This window comes from Dendropsophus ebraccatus, chromosome 9, assembly GCF_027789765.1.
Source record: "Dendropsophus ebraccatus isolate aDenEbr1 chromosome 9, aDenEbr1.pat, whole genome shotgun sequence".
In the NCBI taxonomy this organism is placed as follows: Eukaryota; Metazoa; Chordata; class Amphibia; order Anura; family Hylidae; genus Dendropsophus; species Dendropsophus ebraccatus.
The window spans coordinates 13,232,345-13,259,001 of record NC_091462.1 but is presented as its reverse complement, the minus strand read 5'-3'; the positions used below and the strand labels follow the sequence as shown (position 1 = coordinate 13,259,001).

The 26,657-nt window shown below is 44.2% G+C and overlaps 1 protein-coding gene across 1 annotated transcript in view; it reads right to left on the bottom strand.

Moving 5' to 3' along the window:
* Positions 1-26,657, bottom strand: part of LOC138800709 (unconventional myosin-X-like) — a 75,704-nt gene that overhangs the window by 41,442 nt on the left and 7,605 nt on the right. The window contains exons 2-5 of the mRNA XM_069982601.1: positions 16,063-16,158; positions 1,816-1,974; positions 1,117-1,304; positions 32-160 (exon numbers count right to left, since the gene is read on the bottom strand). Coding sequence (XP_069838702.1) covers positions 32-160; positions 1,117-1,304; positions 1,816-1,974; positions 16,063-16,158 — 572 coding nt within the window. The remainder of the gene's footprint in view (positions 1-31; positions 161-1,116; positions 1,305-1,815; positions 1,975-16,062; positions 16,159-26,657) is intronic.

Here is a 26,657-nt window from a genome sequence, read left to right as displayed (position 1 = left end):
AACATATAGGTCATTCTGCTCACGCTCTCACCTGCTCTCCATGATGGCCTCCTCCACATGCGTCTGATTGTCTCCTCCTCCAGCGCAGCTCTGACTCATCGATGACAGGAACTTAAGGAGCAGTTTCGTACTTTCTGTTTTACCAGCACCGCTCTCCCCACTAAAAGACACATTATAGTATATCGGTTATATACTTATGTACATAGCGGCAGTATTATAGTGCTTATATACTTGTATATAGGAGAAGTATTATAGTAGTTATATTCTTGCAAAAGAAGAGTCTCAAAACACAGGACCAGCCAGATATCCCTCCGGGAAGGACCCAGCCAAGGGGTGGCTCCTGTTAGGAAACCGCCAAAACCATATTAAGTGGCCCTATAAGTCAATGTAATGACAAGGGATAAACCAAGGCTAGGTAACCATCCACATACAGCTGTTTCGGGGTGTTGCCCCTCATCAGTGTGGAGCAGGATTCTGGCTAGGTGGGAGCAATGCCTAGTAGAACCATAAGAGAAACAGATCGCTGATCTTAGGGAGACCAGGCAAACGACAACACTGCCGGCTGCTAGTGAAAGCGCTCAATGCAGTGAAGTCCTAGGTGCATTGCCCCCTGGGAAACATGAATATGCAAAAGAAGAGCCGGTGGAGCCCGTTATATTCATGTATATAAGGGGCAGTATTATAGTAGTTATATTCCTGTATATAGGAGCAGTATTATAGTAGTTGTATATAGGAGCAGTATTATAGTAGTTATATTCCTGTATATAGGGGGCAGTATTATAGTAGTTATAGTTTTGTATATAGGAGGCAGTATTATAGTAGTTATATTCTTGTATATAGGGGCAGTATTATAGTAGTTATATTCTTGTATATAGGGGGAAGTATTATAGTAGTTATATTCTTGTATATAGGAGCAGTATTATAGTAGTTATATCCCTGTATACAGGGAGCAGTATTATAGTAGTTATATTCCTGTATATAGGGGCAGTATTATAGTAGTTATATTCTTGTATATAGGAGCAGTATTATAGTAGGTTATAGTCTTGCACATAGGGAGCAGTATCATACTAAGCCCTGTAACTGTCCTTCACTATTTGCAGCCACCTTGCCTTGTACCTTATGAGGACACACTGGCTGTCACGTCTCTTCCACAAGCAGCGGTAACACTCATTGGCTATAGCAAATATGTGAGGCGGAAGTTCCCCTAAATTATGGCGGCTGTATAAATCCACCGCGCTCTCATCGTATAATCCTGCAATTTGCTTGTAGGGATTCACAGAGGCCAAAATAGATCCGATATTGGTCTAAAAAGAAAAGAACAATAAGGAATACTAGCAACTAAAACACTTATATACACATTGTTATTTCACATAAAAAGCCATGTTGTGATAAGAAATCAGTCATCTTAAAAGGCATAAAGGAGATTTACTCCATATCATGGAAAGGGTTAAGAGTGGCTCTACAACCATAAACTATATTTTGCCATATAGAGCTGTGACAGCTTTGGCAACAACTAGTGGCAGTTCAGGAGCTTAGTGTTCACCATTTGTATATTGCACAGAGCAATGAAGAAATAAGGAAGCGCCACCTAGTGGAGACAGGCATGTTCGCACCATGTTTAGCTTCCTTAGGATTCTCTACACGGATACAATGTAACTGCGGTTGTGCAAATAGGACTTAGAGGATTTGATACTAAAAAGTGTAAAAGTTGCAAATTCTCAAAGTTTTAGAACTTCTCATTGTACATTAACTGAACTGTTAGATTCTTATTACTCTGAAGTTCTACAAGGCAGCACAGACAGTAATAAAACTCACATAGATTTTGTCATCTTTGTAACGTTGATGAAGATTCAACATGATGGCGGCTTCATGCAGATCGGCCAGCAAGGACATGTCCTCCACACCTTCCCTGTTACTCTGATGCATTGGGAGCACCAAGTCCCTGGTGAGGGCGCTCCGGGGGTACATAAACTCCTACAAAGAGAGAGGGGAACAAAGTCAATGACAATTCTAGAAATATGAAAACCAAAAGTTCAGATCCATTATTTTATTCTTGTATATAGGGGCAGTATTATAGTAGTTATATTCCTGTATATAGGGGCAGTATTATAGTAGTTATGCAGTTCAGGGAAGAAACAGAGTGCTGCACCTCACACCTATGGCTGATACTAGTGCCCCTAGGCTAAATAAAAAACATATCAGAATTTTGTGTATGAATTGATCAAGCCATACTGCCCCATGTACCATCGTGCAGGTATCTGATACACATGGGTCCCTACATTAAGTCCACACCGTGCCAGTCAGTGGCCACCAACCCCGCAGGCGCGAACAGTCAGGGAGCGGGGGCCATGGGACGGCCCTGCGAACCCCATGCCACAGGACCAGACCCAAAAACACCACACCAGAACCCGGCCAGCACCGCCGGCGGAGAAGGTCGCCCCCAAACAGCACAAGTCTAAATGAGGTATTGCGCTCACCATAGCTGCAGCAAACAGAATGGGAAAAGACAGGAGGGATTAAAACCATGTGCACTCAGGTGTCTCCTGCTAATTGCGGTCATGTGGGTCTCACCAGGAGGAGTGCAAAACACGGAGAAAAGAGAGAAACAAAATGCGGTTCAGGGAAGAAAAAGAGTGCTGCACCTCACACCTATGGCTGATACTAGTGCCGCTAGGCTAAATAAAAAACACATCAGAATATGGTGAGTGCAATACCTCATCCAGACTTGTGCTGCTTGGGGGCAACCTTCTCCGCCGGCGGTGCTGGCCGGGTTCTGGTGTGGTGTTTTTGGGTCTGGTCCTGTGGCATGGGGGTCGCAGGGCCGTCCCATGGCCCCCGTTCCCTGGCTGTGCACGCCTGCGGGGTTGGTGGCCACTGACTGGCATGGTGTGGACTTAGTGTAGGGACCCATGTGTATCAGATACCTGCACGATGGTACATGGGGCAGTATGGCTTGATCAATTCATACACAAAATTCTGATGTGTTTTTTATTTAGCCTAGGGGCACTAGTATCAGCCATAGGTGTGAGGTGCAGCGCTCTTTTTCTTCCCTGAACCGCATTATAGTAGGTATATTCCTGTATATAGGAGCAGTATTATAGTAGTTATATTACTGTATATAGGAGCAGTATTATAGTAGTTATATTCCTGTATATAGGGGGCAGTATTATAGTAGTTATATTCCTGTATATAAGGGGCAGTATTATAGTAGTTATATTCTTGTATATAGGGGCAGTATTATAGTAGTTATATTCTTATATATAGGAGCAGTATTATAGTAGTTATGCGGTTCAGGGAAGAAACAGAGTGCTGCACCTCACACCTATGGCTGATACTAGTGCCCCTAGGCTAAATAAAAAACACATCAGAATTTTGTGTATGAATTGATCAAGCCATACTGCCCCATGTACCTCGTGCTGGTATCTGATACACATGGGTCCCTACACTAAGTCCACACCGTGCCAGTCAGTGGCCACCAACCCCGCAGGCGTGCACAGCCAGGGAACGGGGGCCATGGGACGGCCCTGCGACCCCCATGCCACAGGACCAGACCCAAAAACACCACACCAGAACCCAGCCAGCACCGCCGGCGGAGAAGGTCGCCCCCAAGCAGCACAAGTCTGGATAAGGTATTGCGCTCACCATAGCTGCAGCAAACAGAATGGGAAAAAACAGGAGGGATTAAAACCATGTGCACTCAGGTGTCTCCTGCTAATTGCGGTCATGTGGGTCTCACCAGGAGGAGTGCAATACACTGAGAAAAGAGAGAAACAAAATGCGGTTCAGGGAAGAAACAGAGTGCTGCACCTCACACCTATGGCTGATACTAGTGCCGCTTGGCTAAATAAAAAACACATCAGAATTTTGTGTATGAATTGATCAAGCCATACTGCCCCATGTACCTCGTGCCGGTATCTGATACACATGGGTCCCTACACTAAGTCCACACCGTGCCAGTCAGTGGCCACCAACCCCGCAGGCGTGCACAGCCAGGGAACGGGGGCCATGGGACGGCCCTGCGACCCCCATGCCACAGGACCAGACCCAAAAACACCACACCAGAACCCGGCCAGCACCGCCGGCGGAGAAGGTCGCCCCCAAGCAGCACAAGGTGTGAGGTGCAGCACTCTGTTTCTTCCCTGAACCGCATTTTGTTTCTCTCTTTTCTCCGTGTATTGCACTCCTCCTGGTGAGACCCACATGACCGCAATTAGCAGGAGACACCTGAGTGCACATGGTTTTAATCCCTCCTGTTTTTTCCCATTCTGTTTGCTGCAGCTATGGTGAGCGCAATACCTTATCCAGACTTGTGCTGCTTGGGGGCGACCTTCTCCGCCGGCGGTGCTGGCCGGGTTCTGGTGTGGTGTTTTTGGGTCTGGTCCTGTGGCATGGGGGTCGCAGGGCCGTCCCATGGCCCCCGTTCCCTGGCTGTGCACGCCTGCGGGGTTGGTGGCCACTGACTGGCACGGTGTGGACTTAGTGTAGGGACCCATGTGTATCAGATACCGGCACAAGTTACATGGGGCAGTATGGCTTGATCAATTCATACACAAAATTCTGATGTGTTTTTTATTTAGCCAAGCGGCACTAGTATCAGCCATAGGTGTGAGGTGCAGCACTCTGTTTCTTCCCTGAACCGCATTATAGTAGTTATATTCCTGTATATAGGAGCAGTATTATAGTAGTTATATTCTTGTATATAGGAGCAGTATTATAGTAGTTATATTCTTGTATATAGGAGCAGTATTATAGTAGTTATATTCCTGTATATAGGGGGCAGTATTATAGTAGTTATATTTTTGTATATAGGGGCAGTATTATAGTAGTTATATTCTTATATATAGGAGCAGTATTATAGTAGTTATATTCCTGTATATAGGGGGTAGTATTATAGTAGTTATATTCTTGTATATAGGAGCAGTATTATAGTATTGTCCTTTTCTATAAGATGAATTATTGCAGTATGAAATCTGTGCTTTTCTTTACTTGTGTAACTTTGGAATATCCTGAACCATAGATTTTCGACGGGGCTGCAGTAATAATTTCTCTAACCACGTCTTGCTTTTAATTCTATCCATAAACCACTGTACAAAATGATGTAAAATAAGAACATGATTTGCAGAGTCAGCCATATATTACTGACTCTCATAGCCTTTCATTATGCCGCCTACTGGACATTCAGGAAACTACATGTGATTAGGATATTGATCTGGATTCCGGACACGGCCTTTTACTGGAATTCTGCTTTTACGGCTTTCAGTCAACAGCTATAAACTTGTAAGGGCTGACATCAGTGCCGCCCTGTAAACCACAGACAGAATAGTGACAGCCGGCTGTCCACACCTTACCCTCCTATTTAAAAGACACTGGTATTATTTTGCTTTTTTTACGGTCGCCTTGTGTGACGTTACAGCTCCGGCTTCATGTGTGTCAGGAGTTTACAGGAAACGGAGGATTCAGCGTGCAAAGGGAATTATTGCGACACAAATTTAATTCACACGCAAATGTTCACATTTCCCTTCTCAATTACAACATTCCCGGGAAAGTCCTGGAGGCATCATCGTCATCTGTCACATAGTTAACATTCTATCCAGCTTTTTCTAGGAAAGATGAGTCTGAGACGGTAACTTAACTCCTTTGGGACACCACCACATTGGCCAAGTGTGTCTTATAGGCCATGCAATACCCCATGGGAAAAAATGTATGTAAAGTAGCAAAAGAAGAGCAAGCACCAGGGTAATAGCCAAGATGACCACTATTGCAGCTTTCCAATCACCCTGATTAGTGTATCTATATGTATTGCTCAATAAATAGGCAGATTCATCACTCAAGAGTCAAAGAAAGATGGAAGACTGTAGACTCATTAGGAGTTGTAATATTGCCATCAGGATGTCACCCAGCTTTCCCAGATGCAGAACTATTTGGCATTAGAGAACAGTAGGGACAGGGAAACTATTTGTGCTGGTAATGCGCTTAGCTGAAGGATGATTGTCTAGACTGGATGCAATTGCAACAAACCCTCAGTTGTATGATGCAAATGTACATTTTCAGCTTCTTAATGTGTTCCCTCAACCTGTGACTCTGCAGCTGTTTCAAAACTACAACACCCATCATGCCCTGACAGCCTTCTGGGAAGTAGTCGGTTGGAGACTATTGCTTTAAATTGGTGTCCTTCAACCTGTGGCTCTCCAGCGGCAGCAACACTTTCAAAAAGGAATTGTTCCATTCACTAACAGGAAGCAGAGATCTTAATATGGATTTAGCACAATGCACATCATAAAATTTTAAAACAGGAAAACCCCTCTAAGTATTACAGTAAAGCATCTGCAATGTGGGTGAAGAGCTTCACTCTCCACATCTGGCACTGGCGGACGGTTTATGTTGGCGACAAAGGGCGGGCATGAATTATTTCCCATCTATAAATGTCATCAAGCAGCTGGGGCTTTCTTTACGCTCCAAAATGTCACTCACAGACTGAGCTTCGCAACATATTTATAACCAGTTGTCAAGGTGACATTAAAGGGAGTTACTTATGATTATCAAAACATGGCTGCTCTTTTCTTTTTTTTTCTCCTCTCATAAACAGCACCACTCTTGCCCTCAGGTTGTGTGTGGTATTGCAGCTTAGTTTCATTGAAATGAATGGAGCCGACTTGTAATACCACACAATCAGGGGTGGTGCTGTTCTTGGAAGAAAGCAGCAATGTTTTAATGTTTATTTTTAATGCGCCAACAGATTCCACGTTACTTGTAATCCTGAATAACCCCTTGAAATTTGTGCCCCACAAATTTTTTTTTTTTTTTTTTTTAATGATATATACACACATAAATATATACACAGTGTATATTATCATCATCATCATCATCATCATCTTGCTTCTATGTAAGAATCCTATCACTTTCAAGTTGCAGGCCCAAAGCCTGAGGCTGAATTACTGGAAGATTACGAAGACATGTTCCCCACTGATAACTGTTAGGAGCAGTGTAACCATGGAGACCATCATGGGGGAGATTTATTAAATATGGCGTAAGGTAGAACTGGCCCCTAGCAACCAATCAGATTCCACCTTTCATTTTCCAAAGAGTCTGTGAGGAATGAAAGGTGGAATCTGATTGGTTGCTAGGGGCGACTGAGCCAATTCTACTTTAAACCATGTTTGATAAATCTCCCCCCATGTGTAGACTCAGACGACTTATATATAGACTTTCTCTACTGAAGTCAGGCGGGATACAGACACACATCTCCATGACAACACAGCACATAATATTGGCCTCTCAGTAGTGCAGCCTCAGGCTTTGGGCCTGTAACTTTAAGTGCTTATATAGAAGGAAGATAATAAACAATTTTCATATGTTTATATTCCTGTAGACACAGCTGCCCATACGCCAGAGCAGACAGTCAGTCAGTCCCTCTCATTTCATTTCACAACTCAGTAGGCCTCATGTAAATTTCACAATTTCTCAGAGTTCACCACAGTGGTTGAAATGCATGGTGGGAGTCACATGGTGGGCACATGCATGTAACATTTACTATACATCTTTATTGGATTGCACCTGATACAAGGCAGGCTTTGCTAGGAGTTTTCCATCCTGGTCGTGTGACGACCACAATGTCAGCAAGCAGAGATTTGAGACTTAACGTCAGACATGTTTAAGGGATGAAAGTTCCCACAAGAAAGAAGCGTAGGTTTCAGGCAGCCATGATTGATCACCTCATGTGACTAAATCATAGATAATACGAGGGGTAACACCAGAGGCATTGCAAACTGTCCCGGAATGCTGTGTGATGTTACACAGACATACATGTAACCCTCATACTGTACACGTCTAGATTTATCACTGTGGAGGCTGTTAGCTTTGTGTTATACTACAGACCCCGCTCTGCTTTCTTTCACACTCCCCATTATGTCTGAAACCACAAATTCCTCTATGCTATATGACAACATCTCCTCCACCAACTGAGGCATCCATATTAAGAAATAAACTTTACAAGTTTAAAATTTAAACGTTTCCTATTGTTTTGTGTATATAGATCCTAAGCATCTCCATGGTAACAGACAACAAACTGTGTAGTCTGATTTTGCAGCCATACTTTTTTTCCTTTACATTTAGTGCATCAGTAAGAAGTTTATCTAGTTGGTTTACATTTGGAACAGTTAGGTGACCGATTTCCCCAACTCCTACTTAGCAAATATTCCTTGTATATGGTAGAATACAGTATATGCTCAGGAGTTTGGAAGAGCTGGTTGACAACTATTACTGGGAACAAGTAATGGCAGCCATATTGGAAGATCTCTGCTTCCCACAGTAAAAAAAAAAAAAATTATTCAGAGGATGCAAACCTGTACATAGCTAGTTCTGCTCTCAGGTGAGGAGTAAGGGCCCTATTCCACCAGACGATTATCATTTGCATAATCGTTAACGATTTGCGAACGAGCAACGATAAAAAAAGGTCCAGGTATTATAAAGCGATCAACGATTTCTCGTTCGGTCGTTAATCGTTAACTGCTATTAAAACGAACGATTATCGTTGGGATTCGAACGATTTAACGATAATCTGAACGATAATCGTCCGGTGGAATAGGGCCCTAAGTGAATACACATGTACCCCTACACTGGCAATGTTCTGCAAGCTAAACAGCCTAAACCATAGACTTATAAATTATAGCAGTCTACCAGATCGTTTGGAGAAGCTGCTGATGTGTTTAGCTCACAGAGCATTGTCTAGTTTGGATTAACATGACTTAATTTGTTTTCATTCATTGACAGGAAAAAAAAGTATATTAGGAACTATGCATAAAATCAAGTACCCCATCAACAATGCTGAAACTCCCGTTGCGGTAAGGTATGAGGCAGTGCAAGGAGTTGTGGGATAGTAGATCCATCGTCCCTGTAGACAGGTCACGTGTACATCTCCTATGAAGACCCCGAGAACTTTAATAAATAAACATCATGCTAGAGTAGTGAAATTTGCAGAGTGTTACCCAATGATAACTTTCCCATATATGTGACCGCTATGTTCCTGTTTCACTTCCCTCATCCGTCCACGAGTGTTCCCAAAAGAAAATCATTCACGGTTTATGTGCGAGCAAATAAATTAACCTATTAATGATCACGATAATATCTATTCACCAGAATTGTACTAAATAGATGAAACGTCTTGGCTAGTCCAGCACTCATTTGTAATAACTCAAGACTAGAGATGAGCGAACCAGGAGCATGCTCGAGTCCATCCGAACCCGAACTTTCGGCATTTGGCTAGCGGTGGCTGCTGAACTTGGATAAAGCTCTAAGGCTATGTGAAAAACATGGATATAGTCATTGGCTGTATCCATGTTTTCCAGACAACCTTAGAGCTTTATCCAACCTCAGCAGCCCCAGCTAATCAAATGCCGAACAATGGGGTTCAGATGGACTCGAACCCGAACCCGGTTCACTCATCTCTACTCAAGACACATATGGCTGCCATTGTCAGATCAAGCGGATTGTTCTACAACAGGGATGTCCATCCTGCGGCTCTCCAGTTGTTGAAAAAAACTACAATTCCCATCACGTCTGGAGTCCGGACAGGGATTCAATGCATTTTTATACTGCCAATATGTCCTGAACAATATTGGCCCAAATCTCATGATGTCTTAGACCACTTGGATTTGATGCCCATAGTGGCTGCTTAAGCCATCACAAGGTTCAAGGTTTCTTTAGTAGATATTGGTGGTAGCCATCTCACTGGTTGGACCAGTCTTCGGGAGGATACATTGTTGGCAGTCAACCAAAGGGTTGGAGCAATGTCTATAAGGGGTGAAGTAGTTCCACATACTCCCAAGACATCACTGAACTGAATCTAATAGATGGTGGTTAGTAGAAGCCCCCTAGATCTTTAAGAGGGTGAAGTTCTTTGAGACAATCACCACTTCCTATAACCAAACCCTGGATGTAGCTCTTGAACACTGGTCCAACTAAGACGACTGCTGCCCTTTTACTAACATTGGCCCACTCCATTAAATATCTGCTGAAACTTCAACTATATCTATGAAGATGGTGCAGGAGTGGCTACATTATGCAGTTGACTTAAAAATTTAGTGGTAGCAGCCACTTTTTGGGTTGAAGCATTGTCCATGAGGTTGAAGCGGCTACCACCATAATAGCCTCATAAACATTGGTCTACCTCATAAAGCCACCACCCTGAATGTTGGCTCAGACCATATGGCGGCTTCTTCCACTATGTTTAGGATCTGTAGACATCTAATTCTCCTTCAGTAATTGTATATGGCATCATTTTCCATATTGGACTTCTACTTCTCATTGTGATTAGTTCAGTGTAAAACTCCTTGTTTTGTCTTCACCACTACTGGTGCGGCGATAAATCTTCTTTTATGATAAAAATCTCAAGCAAACATTAGTCACACGAGCATCAATTAGTCACTTCCAGGGAATAAATCTGTCAAATTGTGTAAGTCGGCTCCACTCAGTGAACCAGCGCTGCTGCCCCGTTCCCCTGATCGCGGCCACTTCCTGCAGGAAACTCATTATCTTGGTCTATTTACTTCTGTTTTCAACTAAAACATTGTTTTCAGGATTGCGGAGAAAAAACATCAGCGCAACGTGAAGAAAAGCCACGACCGACAGTAAACAAGATTATTTGCTTTGTTTCCTGCAAACTAAATAGGGATAAAGATACCAGGTGTCTAAGACAGATGTAAAGTGTAAAACTTAGGACCATATCTGACCCGCTTTAGGGCCCTATTACACTGGACGATTATCGTGCGAATCATCATTATATTGTTCAAATTTAAACGATTAATGTTTTGCATGAATGCAGGCAACAGTCAAACGATGAACGAGAAGTTGTTCATAGTTCATTTGGTGCGGACACTAAAATCATCGTTAACAGGGCCGGCGTCAGCACAGGGCTTACCTGGGCAAGTGCCGGGGCCCACAGAGCCTTTAGGGGCCCAGAGAGAGACAGGGGCCTAGTGTTCTAATGTTCAGCCTGATCACTGTAGTGCAGGGTGAGCAGAATTAACATCAGAAGACACAGGAGACAGAGCAGGACCTTCACAGAGAGAGAGAGAGAGAGAGAGAGAGAGAGAGAAGGGTGAAGGACCCGATCACATGATCCGAAGGTCCTCAGCCTCACAGTGTGGAGAGCAGCCCCACAGAGAGGAAGAGGGAGAAGACTGAGCTGTAAGTGCTGTGTATCAGTGTCCGAGTCTGTTAGTGTGAGTGTTTGTTAGTCAGCGTCAGTCAGTCAGTGTCAATGAGTGAGTCAGTCCGTATCAGTAAGTCAATGTCAGTCAGGAAGTGACTGTGTCATGTGTGTTTGTATATGTTAGTGGTGTCTTAAGTGATTGTACACAGTGTGTTAATGATGGGTGCATAGTGGATGGATGAGGGGCCCATCGAGGTTGTGTCACCCAAGGGCCCACAAAAACCCGAAGCCAGCCCTGATCGTTAACCGTTCGCTGTGATTCTGCATCCATTCACTAATTGTTCAGTGTAATTGCACATTGTTCCTACATTTGCTGGGATCAGATGGAGAAAACTATTGTAGTAACAATCGTAACTAACGACTGTGTAATATGGTGGACGATTTCGGTTAACAATAATCAATCTCATTTGTGATAGTTTATCGTTAATCATTAAAAATCACTTTGTCTAATAGGACCCTAACATTGGGGCCCATGCATAGTGGTGGAAATAACTGAGGGGGGTGGCGGCGGGGGCATTTATAGTATAAACAAGGCCCAAATTATTTCATGGACTCCGTAGAAGCTTCCTCTATAGTGAGTACACCCTTGACCAGAAGGAGGAATAGGTGGTTATAAAGTTTAAGGCTATGTTCACACTGTGTAAAACTACGGCCGTAGTTTTGCGGGGTGGGACATATGTGCATCGTATACGCTCTGGCCGGGAGCCCATGTGGCGCCGGAAAAAACTGACAGGTCAGTTTTCTGCGGCCGAAATTTAGTGAATTCCGGCCGCAGAAAGCACTGTCAGTTCACACAGTGAAGCGAGCGGCTCCGGCCGCTCGCTTCACTGTGGGCTATGGGAAGCTCTGATGTGGGCGCGCGCTGATGCGCCCGCATCAGAGCCCTGCGGCCGGAAAGATCATCCGGAGATGATCCGGCCGTTCCGTGACCCGGCCGGGGTCACGGAACGGCTGGTCTCATACCAACTGTGAACATAGCCTAAAATTTCTTTAAAATCACCCTTCAGTAGGATTTTTGAGACCCATTCACATCACAGGTATATGTCGGCAATGAAGCCGACTAAGTTGGCCAACTTATACGCGACACTCTTGGCAGGCCCAATAAATGAACATGACCTAATCGTGACTATTTGCTCCATTTCGTTTAGTGTGGCCGGTTGCTGACTTAATTGTCTCTATACACCTTCAATAAGAGACAGCTAAATGATCATTCAGAAATCGGGTATTTCTCCTGCCCGCTGCCCATTCTCCCCATAAACAGGAACATTTGGCGTGTTCTCTATGAAGAGGGGTAAGCCATAGCAAGAGCGTTATTGATGCGGCTTATCTCTTTCTGAACAAATGAGTCGGCCACAATTTTCCATCACAGCTGACCCCTATCACCACGGACATCATCTATCAGTGGTGGTTCAGGACGGTCCCATACACGCTAGACTAGTGGCCGAATCTATCACGAGTGGTGGGCTCAGCTGACAATAGTCTTGTGTATGGGGACCTTTAGGGTCTTTTTACACGGGTTCCTTCGTTGGCTGGTCATTACTATAATCGGTATCATGAAGTTAATAGGCCACACAACCTATCCAGCGATTATTCTTGTGGTCTGGCCACATGTTTCACCAAGCCACACTACATCAGGCCATGTAAAAGAGCCCATATAGTCTGTAGACTATTGTTGTTGATTTCTAGCATGGTCCAACGCAAGGATCTCAGTAAGCCATAGACTAAATAAAGATGATATTTGCACATGCGGAGCTCCTAATGCAGATAAGGACAACCTGCGGCCCTCCAGCTTCTGTAAATTACAAGTCCCAAAGCTTTGGCTGTCCATAATCCCCTATACCTGCCCTAAAGCCAAAAGGATTACAGAGTAAAGGACCATTTGGTTTGTCCATCTTGACATATGTATTAGCTAGAACCCATTTACATTACAAAGACCGTCCCCTATAGGCTCGTGGTGACGCTTCACTAAAATTCATGGTCGTCCTTGTGTAATCTGTCAAAATTCACAGGAAAGTTTATTTTTATTAAACAAGGTAATGAGAAAACTAACTACAAGAGAGAAGACAAATGCTGCCCTGGAGAGTTATGGGTAATGACATGCAAAAGAGGGATCCCTGGCAGATCAGCTAGGAGGTGTAATGTTATCACTGCTGAAGTGAGGCCTTTTGGCCTGTGGAAATGACATTACCAGTGAACTAGATCAGGGCTGACAGAGATCAAAGCAACCTGCTGGGGTAAAGGACCACACGGGGCGGACAGGGCGGGGACCATTAAAGTACAGACAAGGATTTCTGAGTCTCCTGAGGAAGCAGCTAAAAATAGACATAATTGGTCTAATTTCTGAGTATTTCAAGGAGTTTAAGGGATATACGAAAAGGACTCCTCCATCTGACTTGTATATAGATCATAGTTATATATCACACCAACATGTCGAAGAGGTAACAATTTGCAGGGACTTGGCATATAATCTAGTATTTTCCTGATGCCTTGGTTTTATAGCATCTGCTCTATTCCAGATCTGAAGGGGAAAAAGTTATGGATATTAGTAGCATATCAGACAATATAGAATGGCATACGGACTCCAGCACTCTCACAGCAGGTAAGGTTTACTTACGTCATCTCAAAATGGACATAACAACCCAAACAGTAAGCACATAATAGGAATAAACATGAATGTTAAAAACTGAAACTGACGCATTTCAGACCACAATCTGAGACTACAGGTAACCACTAGTGGTTTGAAACACGTCAGCTGACAGTTTGTAACCTGCATGTTTATACTGTACCTATGTGCTCATTGTCTGGGTTGTTATGTCCATTTTAAGATGATGTAAGTAAATCATATCTACTACGAGGAGTCAAGATGCTGTAATGATGGGGAAATTGGATTCCGTGACCCCCATACAACAGGTGAGCAGACTATTGTTTCTTATATTGCATAATCACATACGAGGCGCTTCTGTCATGTATAAACGCATTTTCAATAACTTTGTAAATGGCTTATAATTGTCAGAACTACTGGCAGATAATTTTTCCAAAAGTTTTGCTTCCTCTTTCATCTCTTTGTCATTGAAGATTTACTAAGTAAAGCGTCAGGAAGATCCGATCAATAGATACATGACCCCATGGTATCGGCTTTCCGTAAGTTCCTCACATCAGTGAACGCATGACCAAAACTTCAAAGAGGCGATCACAATAGGTGTCCATTTGCTCTTAGGGCACAAGGGACTGTTCAAAGAGACCATTACTGGTCTTAAAGGGTTGTCACTCAGCTTTCCCAGGCTCCTGAATGACAAATCTGTCTGGCTATGCTGTAATATAGAAAGAAGTTGGTGCCCAGAGGCTTCTGGTATGACAGTCCTAGGAGTCCTCACGGTATCATACCAGATTACTCCATGAAATCATAATGACTAAATGAATCAAGGGACGATTTGTTAGATTAGGATATGGCGGCTCTTGAGATTCTCCTATTTCTAGTTGTGATGTTAACAAAAAGCCCCGATAAACAAAAAAAAAAAAAAAAACAGTACAGGATTTTTCTTATTCTATGTGAAATACCATTTAACAGCAGCACAGAGTATTTGAGGATAGTAAAAAGAATGTAGAGATGGACTGTCTTAAAGGGATACAGAGATGGACTGTCTTAAAGGGACAGATAGCAACCACAGCTCTCGGACAGATGGATACATGGAACAGTTTTAGTTGCCCGTTGCCACCAATCACAGCCCAGCTTTCATTTTCCAAAAAACAGAATAAATGACAGTTGATTGCTGATGGTTGCTAGAGGGAAAACAGAGTTTTGTAAATCTCCCCGTCTTTGTTGCCCCTAGCAACCAATCAAAGTGCAGCATCCATTTTGTATTCTACTCTTGATAAATGACAGCTGTGCTGTGATTGGTTGCTATGGAAACAAAGAGGAGATTTATGACATTGTTTTGCTCCCTCTAGCGACCAATCACTGATCATCTATCATTCCGTATTCTACTATTGAGAAATGAAAGCTGCGCTGTGATTGGTTGCTACAAGCGACAAAGAAATTTTGTTTTAGAAACTTTCATGAATGAGGGGTTTTTTTTCCCCCACAACTCCTCTGTGCCAGAAGCGGTTCTATATCCATCCGAGAGCCATTATGTGTAAATATAGATCTTGATTTTCTGCTGATTTTCTCCCTTTCGTTCAGGATTTCTCATCCCCGCCATGACAAAGGATTCATCTATGGCTCATTGCGTCCAGCGATAACCACATCCTGCCCTTTATTAGCTATCCCAGGACCCAGCAAAGGGCATTCACACCCACGGGAAATACACGGGGACGCATGCTCCCTGGGTCTGGACGCCAGGCTGGAAGTCCCTGACTTTATTTCTTATTAGTATGAATAATGATATCTTAGCACGAGGGGTCCGTCCAAGGAATGTGAAACATCTTGCACAATAACATTGTCCACATCTGCAAACAGCTGGCTATCTGGACTATGGCGGCCTGCCCCGGCCCCACAATCGATTACTAAATGCACTAAGTGGTGGAGGGACCTGAGGCAGTACAGCAGGAGATCACATCCTGGATCAATGGGATACGCAGAGTTAAAAACCACATTAGCAAAGGACATATTAGCATTCTTTGTTGGTGGCGGGGGAGGAGAGACAATGGCTGCTCTGCTTTCATCTGCCATGCACACTCAGCAGCATTGTATACGGTAATTACCGCCATACGATAAGCTACGAGACTGAGCAAGTCTGATGGAAAAAGTTCAGCAACTTTCAAATATTCTTTGTGTTTCCGTATCTCACCATTTGCAACATCACTGCTTGCTGTCAATGACTGCGAGTAATACTTAAGTGAAGCAAATATCTTACCTGTCCATAGTCACTTGTGAACAGCACATCTCCATCAGTAGAGGTGACCGTAGCCGGGACCAAGCTGCCATTTATGACAAGCCACACACGACCTCCCTGCAACATAAGGGAGAGAAATAATAAAATGGCGGTTTAGTCACATCTGATATTAAAATCAATCATATAAAAATATTCCATACTTCTACCATTCATAGTACCTCAGGATAGAGCACAGAACAAAAAAAAAAACAAACACATAACATTACTATAATAAAACAGATAAATTGAAAGGGGAGCACTACAATTAAGCTCAGGCACCTCGGCTCTAAAATGGATAGGCAGTGTGTCTAGGCTCCGGTAAGCAAGCACTGTAAATGGTGCTCTGATAGGAAAAAAGACAAATAGTAACAGTGAGAAAACAGTTCCAACACTTCCGGTTGATTCAGACTTCCATTAGTGCAGGGAGGGGAGGTGAGAAGGCGGGTACATCCCCACAAGATGACTACGATCGTTTCACGCTCTTATTGCTTCTTCCGGTTGAGGACCTCGACCGGAAGAAGCGATGAGAGCGTGAAACTATCGTAGTCATGTGAGGATGTACCCGCCTTCTCACCTCCCCTCCCTGCACTAATGGAAGTTTACTGAATCAAACAGAACATATTGCAACTGAGGGGTGAGTGCCCCAACTGTTTTCTCACTATTACTATAATCAAGCCTCCTATGTACAAGAATATAACTACTATAATACAGCTCCTATATACAAGAATATAACTACTATAATACTGCTCCTATGTACAAGAATATAACTACTATAATACAGCTCCTATATACAAGAATATAACTACTATATTATTGTTCCCTATGGATAGGAGCAGAATTTGCAGTCACATCGGGTTCTTAATGCTGGAATATGGGAACAGTTTTTGTATAGGTTCTAGTACAGAGATGTGGTGGTCACAAGGTGGGTCTTTATATAGATTACCGGGACCCAGAGACCGCAGGATACACCTTTGCACTTATAGAAAACCTTATAAGCAGAGTATTGCGGGTTACTTTACTGCAGAGATTCCGATACACTGATCCTTCCAATGACATAAAATTCTGTGTCACCTCTGCTACACTCAAGCATCAGGACAGACAAGGGGGGATATCGAAGCTGATCTGTGAGGAGTATGTCTGCCCGAGCAGATATGTCACTACAGAGAGTCATCCCAGAGGTTAACCCAGTCAGGATGGTGGTCTCCAGGACACCGTGAGAAGGACTGTCACCTCCAGGGACTGAGTGACGAGATGACTGACAGCCTGTCACTGACACAGAAGCAGCAGTGCAGAATAACAGGAGCAAACATTGAAAACTCTCAGCTCTCGTCCTCCTTGGGCGGGCAGAGATTTTACGCCAAACTGCAGACACTGCACTTTAATAATTTACAGGACCATATGTCACCGACCACACATTTAACCCATTGCACGGTACGGATACATAGAGAATGGGTCTTTATGGTTCATGATGTTAATAGTTTTTGTTCCAGTTCTTTATGATTTTAGGGTCTCTGCTGTCAGTGAATAAGAACACTGCTGTTTACTGAACTTGGCGGTGAAGTATCAGGGCTGGTGCAGGGGTTACAGCTGCTATATGGATCCTATGGGCCGCCGTGTGAAACTGGATGTAAGGTCTGTGATCCACAACTCGGGGTTCTCCAGCTGTTGCCAAACTAACTCCTGGCATGCAGGCCATACAGAGTTAAACATATACCGTGTACTATAACATGGCAGCCCAATGGTGACGGATGCCCCTCTAACTATACAGTGGCATATGGCTTCTGCTGGAGGTACACATCAGGAAAGCCACCTGATGTATGGTTCCTTAAAGGGAACCAATCACACTAAAATTGGGCATAAAGGTAAGGAAACGTGCTGGTACATCAGCCAGCACACTTCCTAACCATCCCCCCCCCCCCTCCCCGTCCCATGAACATTCAGCCCGCAAAGTTAGTTTAATCGTGTCCCGCGCTCTATGCAAATTACCATACAAGTAATCACGGTGGGCGGGGTCTTGGTCAAGTAGTCACTGGGTCCTGGGCCGGCTCCTGCTCTGTAATCACACCCCTCCGGGCGTGTTGTAAAGCGGCGCCTGGAGACGTCACTCGGGGGGGCGGCATTGCACGTTGGCCACGCCGACGCCTTTACTAAGCTGCGCATGCGCGGTACAGTGGGTGAAGCCGCTGCTGTACTACGCCGCGCAAGCGCAGTACAGTAGCGTCTTCTCAGGCTGCACTGCGCATGCGCAGCTTAGTAAAGACGTCGGCGTGGCCGACGTGCAGTGCTGCCCCCCCCCCCCCCCCCCCCCCCCCCGAGTGACGTCACCAGGCGCCGCTTTACAGGCGCCCAGTGACTACTTGACCAAGACCCCGCCCACCGTGACTACTCAAACAGCCGTCCCGCCCACTGTGATTACTTGTATGGTAATCTGCATAGAGCGCGGGACACGATTAAACTAACTTTGCGGGCTAAATGTTCATAGGACAGGGGGATGGTTAGGAAGCGTGCTGGCTGATGTACCAGCACGTTTCCTTACCTTTATGCCCAATTTTAGTGTGATTGGTTCCCTTTAAAGGGGTTATCCTTTAACATGGCCACTTCCTTCCAGAAACAGCACCATTCTTGTCCTCAGTTTGGGTGTCAGGTTTTTCTGCATTGAATGGAGCTGAACTGTAATAATCCACACAACCTGAGGACACAGGTGGTGCTGTTTTTGCAAGAAAGTAGCTGTGCTTTATCTAATCCTGGATATAAAGACAGATAAATATCAGATGCATGCGGATCCCGCTACTTGGACACCTATGCAGAGAATCAGTGGCGTAGTGACCGGTCATCTGCGCTGACACAAGTGATCAGTCCAATGCTGGCAGAGGAGGGGAGCCCCATGGTCCCTGTCCTGCCACTTGCCCTTCCTTCTGTGTAATGAGAGCAGAGCAGTACCATTAGCTCCTCCTACATTACACAGCATCCAGACCTGACCAGAAGAGGCCAGAGCATCGGAGCTGAGCAGGAGCCAGGACAGGAGGATGGAGGGTGGGGGGGTCTCAGAGTAATATGGGTTGTGTTCACCAACCTGTGGATCTCCAGGCTGCAGAACTAGAACCCCCATTATGTCCTGCTGATGGAGGTTGTAGTTTTGCAACCTGTGATGTTGAGGAGGCAAGCCAAGATTTTTGCACCAGGGTCCACAAGCCTTTAGCTACGTCCCTGCAGAGAATGGGTGTCCCCTACCCACGGGGTGGTCAATGGCTGCTCAAATAGAGACGTGTCCACACAGGTGGCTCTCTTCATTCACAGTGAACAAACCTTGCATACACAACAGAAAACTCCGCGTTCATGGGCCAAACACAGGAACAGACCCTATTGACCCGGGATATTGTCCTTTTGGTCTCCATTGGGGTGGTAGGAATGGGCACACCTTTTTTTTTTACAGCATAGGATAGTATTTCAGACTGTTTTGGCAACATTTGGCATACAGTACATCAGAAAAACACCCAACAAATAGAACATAGCAGAAATGCATGATACAGCTATCCATGGTGAGAATACCACACTAAAAATTATTTCACTATGTCTGAAATCACCTTGGACATATAATTTCACCTACTGTATCAGTAATATTAAAATAATTCCAGAATAAAAATATTTTTTATTTACATGTTTATAGCTATTTTTTATACCAAAGAAACAAAGGCTTATACTAAAAGTCATTCATTTATTTTCAGATAAAAAACACTTTATAAAAAATAGTATATATCACGTATTCCAAAAGGTTACAAAATGGCGTCCAAAAAACACACCGCCTATAGTATATCATATACCAGCTAAAATAACCAATGTTCTGAATCACCACAAATATACAAAGTACATATAGGAAATATATGTACTTATAGTTGTGGTGATTCAGAACATTGGTTATTTTAGCTGGTATATGATATACTATAGGCGGTGTGTTTTTTGGACGCCATTTTGTAACCTTTTGGAATACGTGATATATACTATTTTTTATAAAGTTTTTTTATCTAAAAATAAATGAATGACTTAGTATAAGCCTTTGTTTATTTGGTATAAAATTTTTTTCTATACATAAGGCTTTGATTGTATTTTTTTGTTTGGGTTAAGCGAGAAATGGGTAAAATAGCCCCATATTATATAATTATACCCATTGGAGCGTGTGTTTCTAATGTTTATAGCTATGAATAAATACAATCTACTAAGATCTTTAGATTTTATGGAGAATAAATATTAACAAATGCAAATTAAATAAATAAAACATTCCGTCTATATTTTCTGGCTATAAATATTAATATAATGAAATCACTTCATTTATTCAAATAGGTTTAATTAAAATAAAAAAAATATATAAAATAAATTTCCAGTATAAAAGTAAAATAATTATAGAAGCAATAAATGTGTCGGCTCGTCTCCCCCAGTTCCTGACCTGCTCGGTGGATACATGAATTATTGACGGCAGCGTACAGAATGCATTTATCCCCCTATTAATACATAACCATGAAGACAAAGAAGAGGCAATCCTACTATCTGGTGGATCTGTGTTCAGCACTTATATCCCATCCCCCCCCCCCTTAGCATCCCCTCCTAGGTGTACAGGGAATAATGGAGGGGGTTATGTTCTCAGCCCCTGTGATGTTACATTCCTGTGCGCCCACCGCCCCTCACATCTCTGACAGATGCTGCGCTTATTACACCTCTTATTAATAGTGTCGGATCACGGGAAGAAGCCGAGCTCCAAGGAGGAAGAATCTAATCTGGCAGAAATGGGACCCCAGTAAATAGCTCAGTCTTGCACACAGCATGGGGGGGCAGGCAGGTATATAGACAGGCTGGGAAGGGGGGCAGCATGGGGGATGTGAAACACACGTTCACAATTCCTGTACTCGGTGGAGCCTTGCTTTGTTGGTTTTAAGGCTGGGTTTACAGCTACATGTTTACTGATTCATTCAGACTATGAGGATGTGCAAGAGACGTTTGATAGATGGTGGCCCTGCCTTTTGGTAGTACAAGGCTCCCCTGACTCCTACTGGGTGAACAATACCCCTTTAAATAGCCAGCCCCCTCGTGTGTATACAGAACAGATCCATTGTAGACTTGTGTGTCTCCATGGTTACAGACCACAAACAGACCTTGCGTAGTCTGATGCTGGATCAGTTCCATGCACAAGCCCTATTGGATCAGAAAGAGGCTTGTGATTGGCACCAACCCGATGTTACCCGAACTTCTGGCAGCAGGAGTGGCTGCATGCCGGCCAGGTCAGAAAATATCTTGACAGGTACTCTTTAAAGTGCCAAGACCTTTAAGCCCAATTTTAATCTCTACAATCCATGCCAAAAACTGCTGGCAAAACTACAACTCCAATCATCCACAAACTTTTAACAGGAGTAGTAATTTTGCAACAGCTGGCGAACAACAGGTCGGGGGACAATGCCAGAAAGATTGAACAATAGTATCAACAGTATCAGACTACACAGGGTTGGTTTGTAGTCTGTAACCATGGAGACACATAGGCCTGCATGGGAGCTGTGTACACAAAACGCTAGGAGACTTTTAAAGGGGTTATCCAAAAACATAGATTCTAGTGCAGTCATTGACAACCTGAGTAAACTTCTCTATACGAAAAAAAAAAAATTACTAACAAAAACTGCAGCCCCTGGATGGTTCGGGGATGGTACCTTTACCATAGATGGCAGACAGGCGACAGCGCCCATGTGACCAGCCTACGCTTCCAGCATTCATTGACCATGGCGGTGTTTGTGCAGCGAGAACAATGCAGCCGTCTGCAGCCGCTCTCAGGGGACACGCTTAATTTAATTGTCTGTTTTGTGCGTTCACTAGGCGAGCCGCACTTCCCGCCTGACTACAATACTCTAAGAAGCCAAACCGGCTGTAAGCCCCCAACACGACACACTGTAACAACACTGCATTACTGGGGACAGATATATATATGTATATGTATACACACACACACATATATATACATACATATATATACACACACACCCCAAGGATAGGTGACAGGCCAGTAGAGACGTTAATAAAAAGATTACAGTTCACATCAGGATACTGATATAACAAATCTTATCCCCCATAATCCCATCATATCCATCACCCATAACCCCATCACATTTATTCAGCCATCACCCAATCTCTGCTCTCCTATAACCCCATCATATCTATCCATCTCCAATAACATCAATCCCACAAAGGATCACTAATGCTGCCCGAACCATAAGCCATTTATCCCCAACATCTTCCTCCCACCCCTCTCAGCCTTCATTGATAGATCTCTTGTATCCAGACAGGCAGGGGTCTATCAGCCAAATGCCGGTGGGGTGGGGAGAAGACACCAGGAACCGCTCCAATGACTGACAGAGCATGAAAGTTATAACAGGTCCCCTTTTGAAAGGGGTTAGAAAAACATGGCCGCTGTGCACTGTCTCCAGTATGATTGGGGTTTTACAACTCAATTGACGTGAATGATGTGAATTTCCAATTAAAAGGGTAGTTTACCCCAATTTTTTTTTCTTTCAAATCAACTGGTGGCAGAAAGTGCCAGAGATTTGTAATTTACTTCTATTAAAAAAAATCTTAAGTCTTCCAGTACCTATTAGCTGCTGTATGTCCTGCAGGAAGTGGTGTATTCTCTCCAGTCTGGCACAGTGTTCTCTGCTGCCACCTCTGTCCATGTCTGGAGAGCAAGAGAGGTTTTCTATGGGGATTTGCTCCTACTCTGGACAGTTCCTGACATGGACAGAGGTGGCAGCAGAGAGCACTGTGTTATACTGGAAAGAATACACCACTTCCTGTAGGACATACAGCAGCTGATAAGCACTGGAATGCTTGAGACTTTTAAATAGAAGTAAATTACAAATTTATATAACTTTCTGAAACAAGTTGATTTAAAAGGAATTTTTTTTGTCAACTACCCCTTTAAACTGCCCACTAATCCCTTTGACCCATGTCACTAGCCAGCCAACACCCTGCTCTGCACTGATGAGGGGCAAAAACCCCCAAATAGCTGTCTGCAGATGGGAAATCTTTCCTTTTGGAGAGATTGCTTGCCTTGGCATAAAATCCCCTGTCAATGTTCTAAGGCTCCTTGACTGAGCGAGACTTGACTTTAAGGGACGTCTCTTTGCTCAAGAGGTGTGAGAGCTATTTTGCATATCCTTACTGCCCACTAATGTGAGACAACTATAGTGTCCCTTTAAATAAAGCAATATGGCCGCCTCCTCTTTCCCATAACACTAAGTTTTTGTACCAGGAATTCTTCTTGAAGAAACTTTCCCTTCCTGTGGCGATGAGCGAGGGCTTGGCAGACAATGGGCGACATTGAGCCGGTGACACATTTACCCGCACGGCGAGGGCATCGCGCGGCTTTATTTGTGTTTACGACGCAGACAATGAATCATTTTATAGACTCGGCGATGACTTTGGTTTCGTCTCTCTGGCAAATAATTTCTTCCTTGAGTGAACCACGAGAATCGCTTTAGTCACGGTGGAGAAAGCTTCTTCGTACGCGGTCTCTGGAGGAAGAGGAATCCATCAGCTTCATGGAGAGCTCTGCAGCTTCCTCATACATGGCGGGTAGCAATTCTTCACCATTTTCAGGACCTCCGCTTGCAGGCAGTGAACACAACGACTGTTTCTATCTAGACAATGCTCTGTGAGCACAAAGCTCTGTCCTGATGGTTATATATCAGTCATTGTATCTGGCCACAGATTTACTTTAATTCATCTCCCCTCCATTTTCTTAGAGAGTCTCGGCTAAGGCTGTGTTCACAAGAATGACATTGATGATCTGTTCCTGGCTTTGTGTTCAATAATTGGAATTAAAAAACTGAATGTGTGAACACAGCCTTAATGTTCTCCGATCAGCGGTCTGCAGCAGGTGGTAGCTCTGCACTCTAGTTAATTGCCATGGACCTTGTGAGGGGGAACCAGCAGGAGGGTGCGGCCATCATCTCCTCCCATTACTGTGGAGGTGCTGTATACATAATGTATGTGAGCTGAGGGTGCGCTCTGTTGGTGCAGTTTATAACTAGAGGGGCCCCTCCAGTAGTGCTATAAGTTGAGGTCAGCTAATTGTGAGCTGAATGTTCCATTGGTGGAGAGGTTAAGCCAAAAGGCTACTCTATTGGTCCAGTCTTTGAGCTTAGAGGGTGTTCCACTGTTGTGGTCTGTGAGCTTTGAGATTGCTCCACTGGCACAGTCAGTGACCTTAGAGCGTGCTCCACTGGTGGAATCTTTAAGTTTAGAGCAAGGGTTCTTCACTGGTTTTGTTCAGGACCTTAAAGGGTGCTCCATTGATGCTGTCCGTGACCTTAAAGGGTACTCCTTTGATGCTGTCCATAAGTTTAGTGGGTGCTCCACTAGTGATGTCTTAGAGGGTTTTCATTGGTGCTATCCGCGAGCTTAGAGGTTGCGCCACTAGTACTGTGTATGAGCTTAGAGGGTGCTCCACTGGTGTGGTCCTTGAGTTTAGAGGTTGCTTCACTGGTACCATCTGTGACCTTAGAGGTTGCTCCACTGATGCAGTCTCTGGGTTTGAGGGTGCTCCATTGGTGTGGTCTATGACTTTAGAGGGTGCTCCACAAGTGCAGTCCATGAACTTAGTGGGTGCTTCATTTGTGCAATCTTTGAGCAACGGTTCTCCACTCGTACTGTCCATGACCTTAAGGGCTGCTCCGTTGATGTTGTCCATGAGTTTAGGGGGTGCTCCATTGGTGCTGTGACTTTAGAGGGTTTTCATTGGTGCCATCTGTCAGCTTAGAGGTTGTGCCACTAGTACTGTCCAAGAGCTTAGAGGGTGCTTCATTGGTGTGGTCTTTGAACATAGAGGGTGCTCCATTAGTGCCATGTATGTGTCGTCTTCATGCCATATGGCATTGTGGCCATCCCTGCCTGTAATAGTCAAATGCAAAAACATCATGCCAACCACAAATAGTTACTACAGCTGGTGTTCTGCAGCTGACAACTGTGCCCTAGTCAGACAAACATGACCTAAAGGGTGGGGTCATGTCAGGAGCACAGTAATAGAGGGAACTTCCCTGGGTTACGGCACTCTCTCATGTGAAATTTATGACGTTACAAAACCCTCCAGATTTTAATTTTTTATTTTTATATTTTGCGCAATTTCCGGTTCCATCTTTTTAGCAGCAGATTGCGCCAATGTTGCAGCAGCCTCCCGGATGTATACATTTATACACATTCCAGGCCGAGACTTGTACAAGTGTTTGGAAATAGCAGATCTTGGTGTGTATTGCGACATATAGGAGTCTGTCAGGCTGACAACCACTCTGCTTCTATAACATGAAGAGCTTCCTGCATGGAGGGAGGGGCTGCTGGATCATGTACATTGGTCTCCCCTGTGTCCTGACCCCTCTGATGTCTTCATCAGTATCATCGCCCCCCCTCCCCTTACATTTCCTTCCACTGACTCAGCAGCAGCCCCTCCTGCTGTTCCTCTGTCTACATTCCTGGCCCACATCAGACAGCGCTCAAGGGGTTAAACCCAGCCTGGTCACGGGTCCAGCGCCTGAGCGTCCCATGAGCGCAGACATTCAGGATGGGTGTCATAGGAAGCTGCACGCTGGATACTGAAAGACATATAGGAACAGGGTGGAAAGCAGAGATGGGGCGTTCAGAAAAATTTGTCTTTTTCTTGGAAAGTTGGGTGATAAATGATACCTAAACTTCCTAGTATAATGGGGTCTCAACTAGACAGATGCAAGGGTCTGGAAAAGCTGGGTAGGAGCTATAGTGATCTCTTAGAAGTTGTCACCCAGCTTTCCCAGAGTCCTGAACAACAATTTTCACTTTCCTGGACTCCTGCATAAGAAAAACAGTGTTACATCCCTGACTCCTATCCTTCTGCATAACTAGCCAGAGTAATCATTCAGGCATCTGGGAAAGCTGGGTGGGATCTAAGACAACCATTACACTCCACATTACAATTTCTATAGGAGAATAATAGTTTTGGATTCAACTCAGCTTTCAGATATGTCCCTGCCTGGCCAAGTAGACCACTCATTGGGAAGCCGGATAGGTTCTAATGACAAATACAGTCCCTATTCCAGCATCCGCAAGGGTTGTCACCTAACTTTCCCAGACACCTGAATGACTCTGCTGTCTAGCAATGCACAGGAATGAGACTTCTGGTTACATCACAGTCCAAGTAGACAGGATCTGGCAAAGCTGGATGGGCATAGTCTGGCTTACAGACCCTACAGGGGTTGTCACTCAGCTTTCCCAAACTCCTGAATAGTTAATTTGCCAAGCAATGAACAGGAATGGGAGAAAAGGATATATACTTTCTGATTCAAGGCCTGGAAAAGCTGGGTGGAATCCATAATAAGAGGTCATCACCAAGCTTTCCTAAAGTCAAGAATACCTCACTACCCATCTAAACAGACTTACCTTATGGGACAGGATTGGGAAAGATGGGTGGTATCTACAATGAAGATGGTCTAAAGGGATAGTAACCCAGCTTTCCCGACTCCTAAATGGTTAAGCTGTCAAATAAACATTATGGGAGTCACAGACTGGGACTGGGAGAG